The sequence below is a fragment of the Nicotiana tomentosiformis genome, chromosome 11 (genome assembly GCF_000390325.3).
Source record: "Nicotiana tomentosiformis chromosome 11, ASM39032v3, whole genome shotgun sequence".
Taxonomy (NCBI): Eukaryota; Viridiplantae; Streptophyta; class Magnoliopsida; order Solanales; family Solanaceae; genus Nicotiana; species Nicotiana tomentosiformis.
Window position 1 is genome coordinate 102080809 of NC_090822.1, and position 15904 is coordinate 102096712.

A 15904-nucleotide genomic window follows, 5' to 3' on the forward strand; every position below is an offset into this window, starting at 1 on the left:
TATCTTGAGCAAGTCACTGGATTACTAGCGATGTTCATTTGCACTATAATTTCCAAATTGTTTGTAGGTATAATCAAGAAAACTGAAAAATTGTGCCAAATCAAATATCAAACCAAATCGATTTCATCATCCGATTTATTCTCGGGTCAATATTATATTTTAGAAGATTAATAATATTTAATTTGATTTGATATTAAACAAAAAACTTAAAAGTTCCTAAAAGATATTTATAATTACATCTTTTTTCATAATTAAATGGCTGACAACTCTACTCGTGTTCTCTTTTCTTGATATTCTACTGATTTAATTTTGTGCAAGTCTTTACGCATTCTTGTCACCTTGTGGAAGTTTCCGTGTGTTTATACATTTGGCCCTGATTGAAACATGGCGCAGGTTTTTTCTTTGTTTTATTATACTATACTCTCCTTTCTATTAGAGTCCAAATAGCATGCACAGCCATAAAATGAGTCAAATTTGGTAGACTTTCAGCCACTAGCTAACGCAAGGTATCAATGGACACCAACATTTCAATGCCAATTCATAAGCACCAGTTTACTATTGCACTGTTTCATTTTACCTACTATTGGAGATGCTAATAGACTAGAGGCCCTTCCTTCTTTTGTGATTGTGAATTAAATGGATAAAAGAATGAAATCAAAAAAATAATTCAACTAATAGCTCGAAACCAATAAGAACGAGAAACAAAAATTAAAAGTCAGAGTCTTATGTCTGAGTTTTCTGACAATTCTTGATAAACTTATTGAATTTATCTCCAGAAGTAGCGAAGCCAAATGTATTCAAGGTCAGTCGTATAACTGAGTATTTTCTTAATGTATATACATTATATATTAACACTTATTTGCTTTTTCGTGGACTTACTTTTTTAATATTTTGACCTGAAAATCCTGGTTTGCCACTGGTCCTAAGATGGTACCATACTGCAACATCAAGGTCGATAGGAAAATAGTTGACCTTAAACAGGCATGTAATGTGCAAACATATAAAGATTTTAAATCTAATAGGTAAACATTATTCTAAATTTTGAGGTGGTCTTAAATCTTAATTAATCACCTCCCTAACTTTCATCTATAGTATAATATGTTGTATACAATAATCTCGAACTTCTAGCGCAAGAAATCCATGAATTTAAGCCAAGGCAAGGCTATCTTGGTAGCACTAGCAGTAGCCGTATCAGCTTGCTTTGCACAGCTAGAACTAGAAGACGACGTCGTTACAGCACCAGCACTTTCGGCATTTGACTTCTTTGGGCACAAAAAGAAATTCCTTGAACCTAATCCCATCAGCTTCTCCTCTCTGTTCAAACCTGGATCCCACCATTCAAAGAAATGAAAATACTAATTAGTTTTGTTATCCAATCAAAAGCAGTAGAATTACTGTTCAGATTTACACACATTCAATCAAACGGCTCTTACTCACTTTCTAAGCTAAACTGCGAGTAATGAAGATCGTAATCGGTAGGATTGCCGGAGGTAAGTACCGGCCGCCGTCCTTCCTTCGTGTACTGTCGGATAGCGGCGGCGATAAGGTCCTCAACCGTCGATTCGAGCGATATTAAAACATGCACAGCACCGAGACTCCTCTGAATCGTTACATTTAACAGTAACTTCGTCAACTTCAGCCGGTCCTTCACTTCCGGCGAGGTTCCGGCGGCAAGTCTACCGGCGGAGAGCAAATCCGGTACTGTTCGTGGCCTTCGCAGCAACTGCGTTGTGCTCTCCGAGCTCTGTCCGTGAAACGACATTGATTTCTCCGATAACTTTCCTTTTCGATTCTTCTCGTCAGTACCTTTCCGGTGATTTCTCGGAGAAGGCATTATCGTATCGTTTGAATATATCGTACTATATATTTATACGTAAGTATAGATTTTTTTGTTGATTTTGTTTTTTGGTTAACCGAGGCGGCGGTAGAGGAAGAATCTGGGGCTAGGGAAGCCGAGAGCAGGCACAGAGAGGTGGCTCTCAGTTTCCCGGTGAACGGCAGCGAACATAACCAGAGTGGTCGAAGCGTAATTTAGATGAACTAGAGGGGCTAATATGAAAATAAGTTAAACTAACATTGACGAAAAGAATGAAGAAAATGGAGGGGAGGTACACTCCTATTTATATGGGGGATTTTTGTGGATGAAGATAAGAAGCTGCATTATAGAAAGCCCTTTGATCCTTCCATTATTAGGTGAACCTATAACCGGTAATTACAGTTCATAAGGACAAAAGAATTTTCTTTAAAAGAAAACAAATATCACCGGTGATAACAAGTTATCGGTTCCTTTTGATTAATTTTACGCCTCAAAAAGTTTATGCTCAATTCTGACTTGTTTGGCTGTCAGTTTTTCTAATGTCATCTCCATGTTTCTAATTAAATTAAAATAATAATAATAATAATAATAATAATAATAATCACATTTTTTAAAAAGACAGAAGTTCATAGCATGGTTTCATTCTTCTAATTTTCGATCTCAACTGGAATATCAACTTTTATTTTCTTCAGATACAGATTATACTATTAGAAACTAGATAAAAGATATAGTGATAGATTACACTTTTTGATAATTAAAAAATGTTTAAACTATCTATACTAGCCTTAATGAAAAGTCGTTTGCCTTCTTTACCCTCTTATAATGGAGTTCACATTGAATAAAATAGTCATTTAATTATTCTTCCTAATATTTATGAATAATCATTTAATTATTCTTCTGATATTTAGAAATTCAAAATCAACATATTAAATTTTTTCTTATTTGAACTATCTAATATACCATATTTGCAAAAGAAAAGTAACAATATATAACACAAGAAAATCACGTTTTTAGGATTTCGAGTCTTTTTCTTTGTTATTAGATTCATTCGAAACAAATCCTAAAACCTCACAAAGAAAAACTTCACGGCTACCTTGTGTAAAGCACACAACATAATTTTGACTATTTGCATTATTGCATACTTGTTGAGGTTAAGCATTCGTTCTTTCTACTCTATTTTTTATTACGTTAATTAATTCGTTATGTTTTTGTTGTTTCTTTGGTGTTGATTTACATATGTATCTTTAGTGGGGATCTGAATCGTTTGGCTTATAGCAAGCACATTTATGTGAATCTTTCTTCCTATTTTTGTATACCCGTAAAACAGTACAGTTGAATTGTATGTGGTTTCTAGACAAGTGAACTAATTTGATCCTGAAATATTGCAATAATGGAAGAAATGTATAATACTTAGCCTTGAAATGTAGATGAAACATCAGAGGTGACAGTTCCGGGAACAAGGTTTCCGGGCACAGCAATGATGAGATCAAAGAGCAAGAAAATAAGATTGTATTAAGCTTTATATAGAATATAGTATAAGTTTTGCGAGAAAATTCGTCCCCTTACAATGATAACTGAGCTCACTATTTATAGCTATGTTTAGGGAAGGAGATCCTAGGATCGTATCTTCCTTTAATGTCAATTATGAGGGTCATTGATGAAGACGTAACGGTGAATATAAATGCTAAATTCTCTGTAATAGATCGTTGCCCTTAATGCTACAAAATATTCCCTATTAAATGCTACCGGACGCAGAGCATGTATCACACCTTTATGAACGTTATCTTTTTTTGTGACAAGAGGAATGGTTGTGTTCGGTCTTCGGCCATCCCTGTCTTGGGTTCCACGTGTCCTCCCTTTAGACGACCACGTGTCATATCATATTTCACTCTATACAGATAGTCCCTTTGCTTTCCGGTGACATAATTTTGTGTTACCGGGAAGTTGGTAGAAATACTTTTTTGTCGGGAATTACTATAACTCCCTATGAAGGTTCCTGACAGTTGATTAGACGCACGTCTCTCAGTATTGAATACCCCGAACACGCGTCATCCCATGATTCAGCACAACTTTTGCCGATTATCGAGGTAATCATGGCCATGAATTTAGCCGCTAAAATTTTACTTTTATGCATTATTCTTTTCCTTTGCGTTTCATAATTTGTCGAGCTCTTGATTTGCATCTTTGTTTTCCATCCCTTCTCTAATTCTTTTCAAACACAAAACCTTTTCCTTCTTCTTATTCAATGGCTTCTTTCTCCAAGCATGTTGGTTCTTCAAAGAACAAGAATAAAGTCGAGGACTCTGCTCCTCCAACAGTTGGTTTCATCATCCCAAGAAAATTCGGTACCACAAAGGACCTTGAAGAGAAATTTTCTACTACTAACCCTCGTACATGGGCTATTAGTAGGTACCCTTCTTCCATTCGTCCTGCCAGTATTCCTGCTGTGAAGGAAGACTGCCGCTGCCATGAGTTGGTTATCATTGCTCCTGATCTATCGGAATGAGTGACCCTTCCCAAGGAAGATTTTACATACTTTTACAAGTATAATTTTACTTTGGGTGTGTTTTCTTTGAGTGAAGAGCATGATTCTGTGATTGCGGAGTTTTGCCTTCACTACCAAGTATGTTTGGCACAAGTAAGTCCTTCAGTGTGGAGGACGGTCACATGTCTTCAATGCTTGTGCCAGAAAACTGGAGAGGAACTAACCTTAGCTCATATGATGAATCTCTATTCTCCCAAAATCTTTCGCGGGAGACTGATAAACATCTGCAAGCGTGGCCACCATGCTTTGCTGTCTAGCATGGACGATGACAACGACTATGGATGGATGGAATGGTTCGTTGCAGTCGCCACCAATGACATCATTCCGACAACGGCTTCATTCTTTCCAGTCGCTTGGAACCGCACTCGTAAGCTTTTTGTCTAGTATTTCTTTTTACTAGATATTCTTTTATGGCCGTATCAACTCTTCACCCTTCGCACGTTTCAGCAATTCGATGGATCCCACCGGTGGTGGAAGGTTTGGACCGGTGGGTTCAGAAGATCTTGGACTTCACGATGCACGAAACTCGTTTGTGGAAAGAACTGGACCTTAAATACGGGTAGAAGGCCAAATATTATGGTAATTTTAATTTGCCTTATTTCCATTTTTTGTATATAAAGAACTTGGTTGAACCCTCCTGACTTGTTCACGAAATTAGGTCTACCTGCGGGCTCTGTTGCTGTCCCCGATGAGGACGTTTTGGTTGATCTTGCTAACGGCAGCGAGGTTGCTTCAGGAAACACTTACTCAAACAGGTATCTCTGGGCCTGTTTCGGGCACAAACACTTCTTTACGGAGTCCCCAACAGTGAATAAGCAACTAAAGAGAAGACGTTCCTCCGCGGTCGGGGAGAAGAATAAGAGGGCAAAGACTGATGCCCCGAGCCATCTCTGGTGGCGATGACAACTGGTCCTCCTTCCGGGCCGGTCATAGACACGGTGATGATTGATGATGAAGAAGAAGCTAGTGATAAGGGAGCTTCTCTACATAGAAGGCGACGATTCTCATCATCTCAACAGGATGCTCGATCTGTTGAGATAGTTACACCAACTGAAGACGATGTTTTGGCACTTTGGGGAGAATATGATTTGGTAGAAAATGCCAACTCTCATTTTCGGGCCCCAATTGTTGTATCCGATGCTGCGGGGCTGAGTACTGATTCCTTGCCATCTTTGGTTGGCGAGCATCCAACAGCTAGCATTTGCATTTGTTGCAGCTAGTTCTCATTCTTCAACTCTATCAGCTTCATCTCCACCTTTACCAACACTAGCAACTGCTACATCACTTCCATATTCATCCACTCTTCCACCAACAATTGCTACATCACCTACATCGGCCGCATCTGACCATGAAGAAAAATGTTCCTCTTCCACAGTCCCCAGTTCATGGGAATTTGGGGCAAAATTATGTTGTCCCTTCTGAAGATACACAAAGGAGAAGGAACGTTACTCTTTCGGTCTCTACCGGATGCAACTTGCTATCCCGACCGATGAAGCTTGCTAATTATCTGAAGCCCTTGGCTTCAGAAAAAGACTGCAAAAAAATTCAGGCACTCTCGAGAGAGTGTTTGTGGAACAATGTCATGCATAACGCCGCAACGGTACGTTCTTTTCTTTCTTCATTACTTTTTTTACTTTTGTATGAATGTATTCTAAGTTTTACTTCTTCTTGTTTTATAGGCCAACTTTCTTGCTTCTAAGGGCATTCAAAGGTTTATTCGTGAGATGGAAGAACTTACATCTGAACGGAATCGGCTTTTGGTGGAACGAGACCAAACTGCTCTCCACCTCTCGGAACTGGAAACCAAAGCTTCTGAGGTCGTTGTTTTGGAGGCTTATTTGCAGCAAAGCGAGCAAGAAGTGGTAACCCTTAGCCAAGAAATTGGTCCTATGAGGGTTAGATTTGATGAAGCTAAGGCTAAAAGGGCTGAAGTCCAGGACGTCGTTCTTGCTGCAACCGAGCACGAGGCTACTACTGCCGAAAATATGACTAACTTAGAAGCAACTCCAAACTCGAAGAGCTTGCTGTTGTGGGGGAGAAACACGCCCAGATAGAATAGAAGTACAAGAAAACTATCGAGCATAATAGGCTCTTTAGTTCAACTATCTGCGACCTTGACGTCAGCCTCAAATCTATTAGGTCCGCCCGGGAAAACATTTCTGCCAAGGTTACCCAAATTAAAGAAGAACTTAAGCGCCAAAGAACTTCCCTCGTTGCTGAAAAAACTTATGACATGTACAACATGAGGAAAAAAACCTTGTAGGAGGCCAAAACTGGTATCATCGACTTTGATGCCGAATCTGCTAAGGCCCGAGAGCTTGAGTTAGCTGCTAAAAATGGACTCCCCACGCAGTCTGATGCTCCTGGTTCTTCTGGTTCCGGTTTAGAGTTTTCGGAAACTGAAGAGGGATTGGAAGGTGATGATGCTGAAGACCAAACTGGGGAAAACGTCGAGCCATCGATGGACCCACCTACTTCTCCCGGGAGTGCGGATACTTCTCTTCCTCATAGTTCTGGAGGCGCTGTATTTTATCTTTTCTTTTCTTTTTCCTATTTTGAACTTTTACCGTTTTGTCACGTTCTTGTAAATAAAGACACATTTTTTGCTCAAGTATCGTTTGAGTCTTACTTTCATTTGAATATCCATGCAAGTCTTTAATCTTTGTAATTGCTCAAGAGTTCAACGCACGTTTCCCTGTTCGCGCTTTACTATGTGTAGTTTTGAATGTGTTTTCTTCGAAGCATTTTGGTTCCGAGCATTATCCCTTTTACGTGAGGGTTTCTATAAGTATTTGCGCAAGTTTACATTTTGCGTCCTTTTCTTATGTGACTTCGGGTGTATTTTTCCCCGAAGGCATTTTTTATTCCGGGCATAGATTCTTCCGGAACCAACCCTTTAACGTGAGGGTTTTTATAAGTATTTGCGCAAGTTTATTTTTTGCATCCTTTTCATATGTAGCTTCGAGTGTATTGTTTCCCGAAGGCATTTTTGATTCCGGGCATAGATTCTTCCGGAATCAACCCTTTAACATGAGAGTTTTTTTATAAGAGAGGGTCCTCTTATGTTCATGGTGCTCTTGAAGAGAATGTCTCTTGTTCATTACGGCACTAACATTTGAAGTACTTATTTAACTTTCAAATGACAAAGTTTATTCATCGTTCAGACAAGAAACAAGATAAAAACAAAAGGATTTCATTTTATTCTTTGTATTTTCAAAAAATACATAAGTATTTGCTATGCTGAAAAGAAATTGCCATTACTTGTGGCCAACTTGTACAACTTGTTTCTACGGGGCTGGCTGCGCAGTCTCCAGTCCCGATGATGCGTTTAGTGTCCGGAATTTTGTTCCTCGATTGACATGGCAGTCGTTGTTGCCGTATTCTCGTATCATTCCACCCAGTGTTCGAATGCGAAGAGTGCGAATTGGAACACTGAAGTCTGTATCTTCAAAGATTCCACTAATAAATTGCTAGATAATCCTCAACTTGGTAACATAACTTTACTTCCCCTCAGGAATTTATGCTATCGAGCGAACAAATATCTAACAACCCTCTAGTGGTTTGTGCTCGTGAACAGTTGTGTAACCTTTGTTCGATAGAAAACTTAACTTCCCTGTGGGAATTTGCTATCGAACCAAAGATTATTTAACCGTCCCCGAGTGTAAGCTTGCTTGTTTGACTTGCTACCAAAGGTTTTATTGCCGATGTCTTCGTAGTATGCTCTCTGTTGCTGCCTCAATAAAAACCTTGTCAGAAAAACCCAATTGGGACAAAAATCGGACGAAGAAAAAAAGAGTGCAGCACATACTTTTCGCTTGAATGATGTTCATGAGCAATAATATCTTTTGGGGTGTGCCATATTTCAGTTGCTAGGCAACTTGTCTCCATTCTAGTTCTCCAACTCGTATGATCCTTTCCCAGTGATAGCTGAAATCCGGTAGGGACCTTCCCACGTTGGACCTAGCTTCCCCGCGTTGAGCTCCCGGGTATTTTGGATTACTTTCCTCAGAACCAAATCTCCTACTTTGAAATAACGAAAGTTGGCTCTTCGATTATAATATCGCTCCACTTTGCTTTTGAGCTACCATTCTTACATGCGCCAAATCCTTGCGTTCCTCGAGCAGTTCCAAGTTGATTAACATCGCTTCATTGTTAGATTCTTCATCTGCCCGAAAATATCTCAAAGTGGGTTCACCTACTTCCACCGGGATTAGGGCTTCAACACTGTACACAAGGGAAAAAGGAGTTTCTCCTGTACTTGATTTGGCCGTTGTTTGGTAGGCCCATAGAACCCTAGGCAATTCTTCGGGCCATTTGCCTTTTGTCGCTTCTAACATTTTTTTGAGGTTTTGAATAATCACTTAGTTTGTTGACTCTGCTTGACCGTTTGCTCTCGGATGATAAGAGGAAGATGTGATCCTCTTTATCTTCAAATCTTCGAGGAACTTTGTAACTTTTGCACCGATAAAATGTGGCCCATCGTCACATGCTATTTCTTTTGGTATTCTGAATCTGCAAATTATATTTTTCCATAGGAAATTGACCACTTAACATTCTTCGATCTTTTGATAAGGACATACCTCTACCCATTTAGAAAAATAGTCAGTCAAAATTAAAAGAAACCTTACCTTTCTGGTAGCCGATGAAAGCGGTCTAACGATGTCTATCCCCCATTTCATGAACGACTATGGGGATGAAACCAAATGTAAGGGTTCTGTCGGTTGGTGTACTATTGGTGCATGGCGTTGGCACTTATCACATTTTCGTACGAAGTCTTTGGCGTCTTGTTCCATGCGAGGCCAGTAATATCCCGCCTGTACCAACTTCAGCACCAAAAAATCTACGCCCGAGTGATTGCCGCATATCCCTTCATGGACTTCGCTCATGACATAATTAGCTTCTGACGTTCCTAAGCATCGGGCCAGCAGGCTTTGGAAGGATTTTCTTATATAATTGGCCACTCTTGAAGCTATAACGTGCAGCTCTGGCGCGTAACGCCCGTGATACTTTGGGGTCTTCGGGCAACTTCCCGTGCTCAAGATAGTTGATTATTTCATCTCTCCAGTCCCAAACCAGACTAGTCGAATTTACCTTATAATAGCCATCTGTATCTAGGACTGAGCTTATCAGTTGTACTACTATCCCAGATTCTGATTCCTTTATTTCCGTCGATGATCCTAGGTTTGCTAATGCACCCACTTCTACGTTATACTCCCTCGGGATGTGAGTAATTAACCACTCCTAGAATCGGACCAAAAGAGCCTAGACCTTTACCACGTATTGTTGCATACGTTCTTCTTTAGTATCAAAGATCTCATTGACCTGATTTACCACCAGCTGCCAGTCACATTTAATTTTGATATCCTCGAAATCGAGTCCCCAGGCCAATTCAAGCCCTGCAATTAAAGCTTCATACTCTGCTTCATTGTTAGTTAAAGGGATCGTTCTCATGGCTTGCTTTAGGGTTTTCCCCGAAGGCGTGATTAAGACTATTCCGAGTCCATACCCTTTTACGTTGGAAGCTCCATCTGTAAGTAAGGTTCAGACCCACGATGTCGATTCCGACACCATTAAAGCCTCCTTGGTTGCCAGAGGCAGTAGTCCCAGACTGAAATCGGCCACGAAGTCAGCCAAGACTTGCGACTTATTTGTAGTCCTTGGTTTATATTCTATGTCTAACTCACTCATTTTGATTTGTCCAATCTGCCAGAGAGCTCAGGTTTATGGAGGATGTTCCGCAAAGGGAAAGTAGTCACCAAAACTATCGGGAAACATTGGAAGTAGAGCCTCAGCTTCCGAGCGGTGACTACGAGAGCTAAGGCTAGTTTTTCCAAATGTGGGTAGCGAGTTTCTGCTCCCGTTAAAATTTTTCTAACATAATAAATGGGAAATTGCGTACCTTCGTCCTCCCGGACTAAAACCGCACTTACCGCAACTTCTGAAACCACGAGGTAGACTAGCAATGTTTCACCTTCTTTTGGTTTTGAGAGCAATTGAGGGCTCGATAAGTACTTATTCATATCCCTCAGAGCCTGCTGGCATTCCGGTGTCTATTCGAAATTCTTCTTTCTTTTGAGTAGTGTGAAGAATCCATGATATTTTTTCGATGATCGGGAAATTAACCTGCTCAAAGCTGCTAATCTACCTGTGAGCCTTTGGACTTCCTTTACGTTCGACAATTGATCCAGGATATCTTATACTGCCTTGATTTTGTCGAGGTTTACCTTAATTCCCCTTTGTGAGACCAAAAATCCCAGAAACTTACCAGAACTGACCCCGAACACGCACTTCTCGGGATTAAGTTTCATGTTATGCTTCCCTTGGATGTCGAATGTTTCTTGCAAATGCTTAAGATGGTCACATGCATTCAAAGACTTAACATGCATATCATCTATATAAATTTCCATAGTCTTTCCTATTTGCTTTTCGAACATCTTATTTGCGAGCTGTTGATAAGTGCCTCCGATATTTTTTAACCCGAAAGGCATTACATTGTAATAATATGTACCGAAATTCGTTATAAACGAAGTTTTTTCCTGATCTTCCGGGTTCATATTGATTTGGTTGTACCCTGAATAAGCATCGAGGAAACTCATCAACTCGTGCCCGGCCAAGGCATCAGACATTTGATATTTAGCAGTGAGAATGAGTCTTTTAGGCATGCCTTATTAAGGTCTTTATAGTCTACACACATGTGAAATTTATTGTTCTTCTTACAAACTACTACTACATTGGCTAGCCAGACCGGATATCTTAACTCCCGGACTGAACCGATTTTAAGAAAGTGCGTTACCTCTTCTTTGACGAATTTATTCATGGCCTCGGCAATAAGGCGTTTCTTCTGCCTTACCAGAGGTACGTTGGGATTCAAATTCAGTTTGTGCACGGCTATTTCCGTCGGGATACCTGTCATATCCTCGTGCGACCATGCAAAATAATTAGCATTAAATTTAAGGAATTCAATAAAACCAGACCTGAGCTCCGGGTGCAATCCTGTCCCTAGATGGAATTTTCTTTCTAGGAATTCCTCGAAAAATGAACTTGCTCCTATTCCTCCGCCGTGGAATTCGTTGCGTCCATCTCTTCTGGAACTTGGAAATATCTTGGCACCTGATATTGTTCTGATGGCTCTGTCTCCGGGCTAACTCCTTCTAGCTCAGGAATATGTGTCGGTTTATGTAATTTCTATGTCGTGCGTTCCTTCCCTTTGTTATTGGAAACTGAGATTGCATTCATTTCCCTTGCTGCCGGTTGATCATCTCTTATCTGCTTGATTCCTTCGGGCCTTGAAAACTTCAGCAATTGATGATATATTGAGGGTACAACTTTCATCTCGTGTAACCATGGCCTTTCTAGGATGATGTTGTATCCCATGTCACCATCTACTACTTCGAATATAGTTGTTTTCATTACTCTATTCAGTGTTCGTGAGCAGCAAAATCTCTCCCCGGGTCGTCACGCTCGCAAGGTTGAATCCGGCGATGAGCTTTGTTGCTGGAATAATGCTTTCGGTAAGTTTAGCTTGCTCCAAGACTCTCCATTGTATGATATTAGCCGAACTTCCTAGATCCACTAGAACAAATTTAATCTTAAAATCTAACACATTTAAAGAAATTACAGATGCGTCGTTGTATGGTAACAAAAATCCGTATGCGTCCTCCTCCGTAAAAGTGATATCGTCTTCCCGAAGTCTTTTACTATGAGTTATTGATACTTTCATCTTTTTTGCTACCGAAAAGGTGACCCTGTTAATCTCATTCCCCCCGAAAATCATATTGATCGTTTGGCGTGGGGGGTCTTCTCCTGCTTTCGAAGGTTCCACGTTGTCTATGTTACGACCATAATTGTTCTTAGCTCGATCACTCAAGAATTCTTTGAGGTGGCCATTCTTCAATAGTGTAGCCACTTCTTCCCGGAGGTGCCGACAGTTCCCTGTCTGGTGATCGTTCGTCCCATGGTACTCGCACTATAAGTTGGGATTTCTCTCGCTAGAGTCGGATCTCATAGGTCTCGGGAATCATGCATCTTTAATGTTTCTCATGGCTGACACAACTCCACTATACTAATGTTAAAGTTATATTTCGATAACTTAGGGTAAGAAGGATCCTGAGACCCCGACGTCTCCTTATCCTGGATTGATCTATTGTTTCGACCAAGAACGCTCCCTCTATCAACGATAAACTTGTTTGTTGCCCGAAAGTTTTTGCCACGTCCTTCGGTCCGCTCGTAGGGAAAAAACTGGCCCCTCGAAGTCCGTCTGTCCGCGTCGTAGTCATCATTTGAGTTTTCTCTCATCTTCTCCCGTCCTTTGGCCGATGATGTGGAATCGACCTGGTCATCTTCGATCGTTATCTTTGACTCGTACCGGTTGTGGACATCTGCCTAAGTTGTTGCTTGAAACTCAAGCAGGCTCTCCTTCAACTTCCGGGAAGCGTGTGAGCATCTCGGATTCAATCTTTGGGTGAATGCTTCAGCTGCCCATTCATCCGTGACAGTCGGGAGAAACATTCTCTCTTTCTGGAATCGAGTAATGAATTCTCGTAGTAATTCAGATTCTCCATATAAGATCCTGAATATGTCGGCCTCCGGGATTATACTTTTCTAACACCGACATGAGCCTTGATGAAAGAATCCACGAGCATCTCAAAGGAATCTATAGAATGCTCGGGTAACAATGAATACCACGTTAGGGCTCCCCTCGTGAGAGTTTCTCCAAATTTCTTTATCAACATAGATTCAATTTCGTGAGCAGATAAATCATTTCCTTTTACCGTCGTTGTGTAGGTGGTAATATGCTCGTGTGGGTCTGAAGTCCCGTCATACTTCGGCACTTCAGGCATTTTAAACCGCTTCAAAATTAGTTCTGGTGTGGCGCTCGGCTTGTACGACAATTGAATATACTTTTTCGAGTTTGGGCCTTTCAATATTGGTGGCGCGCCCGGGATTTGGTCCATGCGGGCGTTTACTTCTCTCATAAACCGTATAAGTTCATTTTTGAACAGGTCATTCTCGTTGTTGAGACCGGATCTACTCCTCCCGGCCCCGTCGGAGCCAACTTCATCCCTGGGAGTGTTGTTGTCGACTCTCTGCGTCGTTTGGTTTGCGGGAATATCGGGAGGAACCAGATCTCGTCTGTTTATATTATTTGTAGCCTCCGATAGCGCCTGCTTCAGTTCTGTCATAACCTGATCCTGGCGCGTGAGATGACCTAGAATGATTGCTTTTTGCTTTCGCAGGACCCTCACCGCATCCACAGCATGCTCCTCATCAGCATCATCGGGAGTTGTATCCCAAACCTATCGAGGGTACTGCCTGTCATGCACCGGCGTGGCGCCACTCTCCTCATTGCGGGTGTCATTGATTGAATCCTCGAAATGAGGCTGATCCCCTCAAATTTCAGGGTTGTGCGTGTTGTTAACAATGTTATCTGCCATTTATTATGATTTTTTCTAAGACAAAATAATCAAATTGCGTTAGTAAAAAAGGCAAGGATCAATTTAATTACACGACTCTCTAGGACCCACGGTGGGCGCCGAACTGTTTACCTGTAAAATGGTACAGTTGAATTTATACGTGGTTTTTAGACAAGTGAACTAATTTGATCCTGAAATAATGCAATAATGGAAGAAATGTATAATACTTAGCCTTGAAATGTAGATGAAACAACAGAGGTGACAGTTCCGGGAACAAGGTTTCCAGACACATCAATGATGAAATCGGAGAGCAAGAAAATAAGATTGTATAAAGTTTTGTATAGAATACAATATAAGTTTTGTGAGAAAATTCATCCACTTACAATGATAACTAGCCTCACTATTTATAGCTATGTCTAGGGAAGGAGGTCCTAGGATCGTGTCCTCCTTTAATGTCAATTATGAGGGTCATTGATGAAGACATAACGGTGAACATAAATGCTAAATTCTTTGTAACAGACCATCGCCCTTAATGCTACAGAATATTTCCTATTAAATGCTACCGGGCACAGAGTATTTATCACACCTTTATGAACGTTATCCTTTCTGGTGACAAGCGAAATGGCTGTATTCGGTATTCGGCCATCCCCGTCTTGGGTTCCACGTGTCCTACCTTTAGACATTCACGTGTCATATCATATTTCACCCTATATAATTTTTGTTACAAATATTCATCTGTGGTTCGTTTAAACTATTTTAGTTTTACGGTTATATAGAATGAATGATAAAATAATTTTCTTCTTGTGAATAAGGGAAAGAAAGATTCACAAAGTTTAGATTGATTAGAATTGGGTGAAGGTATGTCCTATTTTAATTTTTTTTTTCATATTATATTATCACTACTTCTGTTATATGTCTAAAGACTTCTTTGCGTTCTAATTGAACTTACACTAGATCGAAGTTGTTAAGAAAATGTAATTTTAGGATGATATTATCACGACCCAATTTCATCTGTAGGTCGTGATGACGCCCAACACTACAGCTAGGCAAGCCAACTAATAAATTAAGCATACATTGATAAAATATAAAACCAAGAAAATATAAACACAAACTCTACCAATGTGTGTGCCAAGACCTGGTGTCACAAGTGAATGAGCATCTAGTAGATTATACAAAACTCCAAATACTATCTGAAATGAAATAGAAAGAATATAAATATAAGAAGAGACACTGGTAGATGCAGAACGGCTCAAAAAGGCAGCTCACCACTATGCCTCGGGATGACGTGGGTATGTGATGATAGGTCCTCCACTAGTACCTGTCTCAGATCCTGCACAAAAAGTGCATCAAGTGTAGTATGAGTACGTAAACAACGTGTACCCAGTAAGTATCAAGCCTAATCTCGAAGTGGTAGAGACGAGATGGCCGACTTAGACACTCACTATGGATCAATAATAATAACTGAAATAAAACTAGGATATTTAAATCAGCATGATTTACAGAATTTACAATAATTTATTTAATCAGCAGAAATAATCAAATTCCTTCAAATGTAACAATTCTCAATATATTAATTAAATTTCTTCAATTCAAATAAATTCCAATTTATCAATTAAATCTCATTTACAGGAGTAGCAATTAATTCCTAAACAAGCAAGAATAATAATTCATTAAATTCCAAGGATTTTTCAATTTATTAATTAGCTTCACAAGCTGAAATAAATTATTAAAGTATCATGTAGTTATTATTATTAAGCACGATTTCTGCCGAAGACGTACGGCCCGATCCAGAGTGTCGTGTACACTACCAAGGGACGTGCGGCGCGATCCATAGATACATCTATCATGCCGAGGTGTTCGGCCCGCTCCACAAGAAAGGAAGATATTTTTTTATGTGCCTCCGGAAGAAAAGTATATTTATTATAAGGTAAATTCGGGAGGAGAACAATTTCTTTTAACAATTAATTGATTTAAACAAAAATTAAGCATATGAAAATTTCATATTTTTCTACTTTTCATAACAATTCACAATATATACATCAATTATTTTAATTAATAAAGAATACAATTCACACAAGTAATTCATGCTTTGAGTCTTAAACTACCCGGACTTTAGCATTAATAGTAGCT

At 39.9% G+C, this 15904-nt stretch overlaps 1 protein-coding gene across 1 annotated transcript; it reads right to left on the reverse strand.

The window, feature by feature from the left end:
• Positions 1–952: 952 nt before the first annotated feature.
• On the reverse strand, positions 953–2195 carry LOC104109228 (uncharacterized protein At4g22758-like). The gene is made up of 2 exons (XM_009618453.4): positions 1438–2195; positions 953–1324 (listed from the first exon to the last, which is right to left on the reverse strand). Exons 1-2 carry the CDS (start codon positions 1832–1834, stop codon positions 1125–1127), a joined length of 597 nt encoding a protein of 198 aa, XP_009616748.1. The 5' UTR covers positions 1835–2195; the 3' UTR covers positions 953–1124.
• Between the last annotated feature and the right edge of the window lie 13709 nt (positions 2196–15904).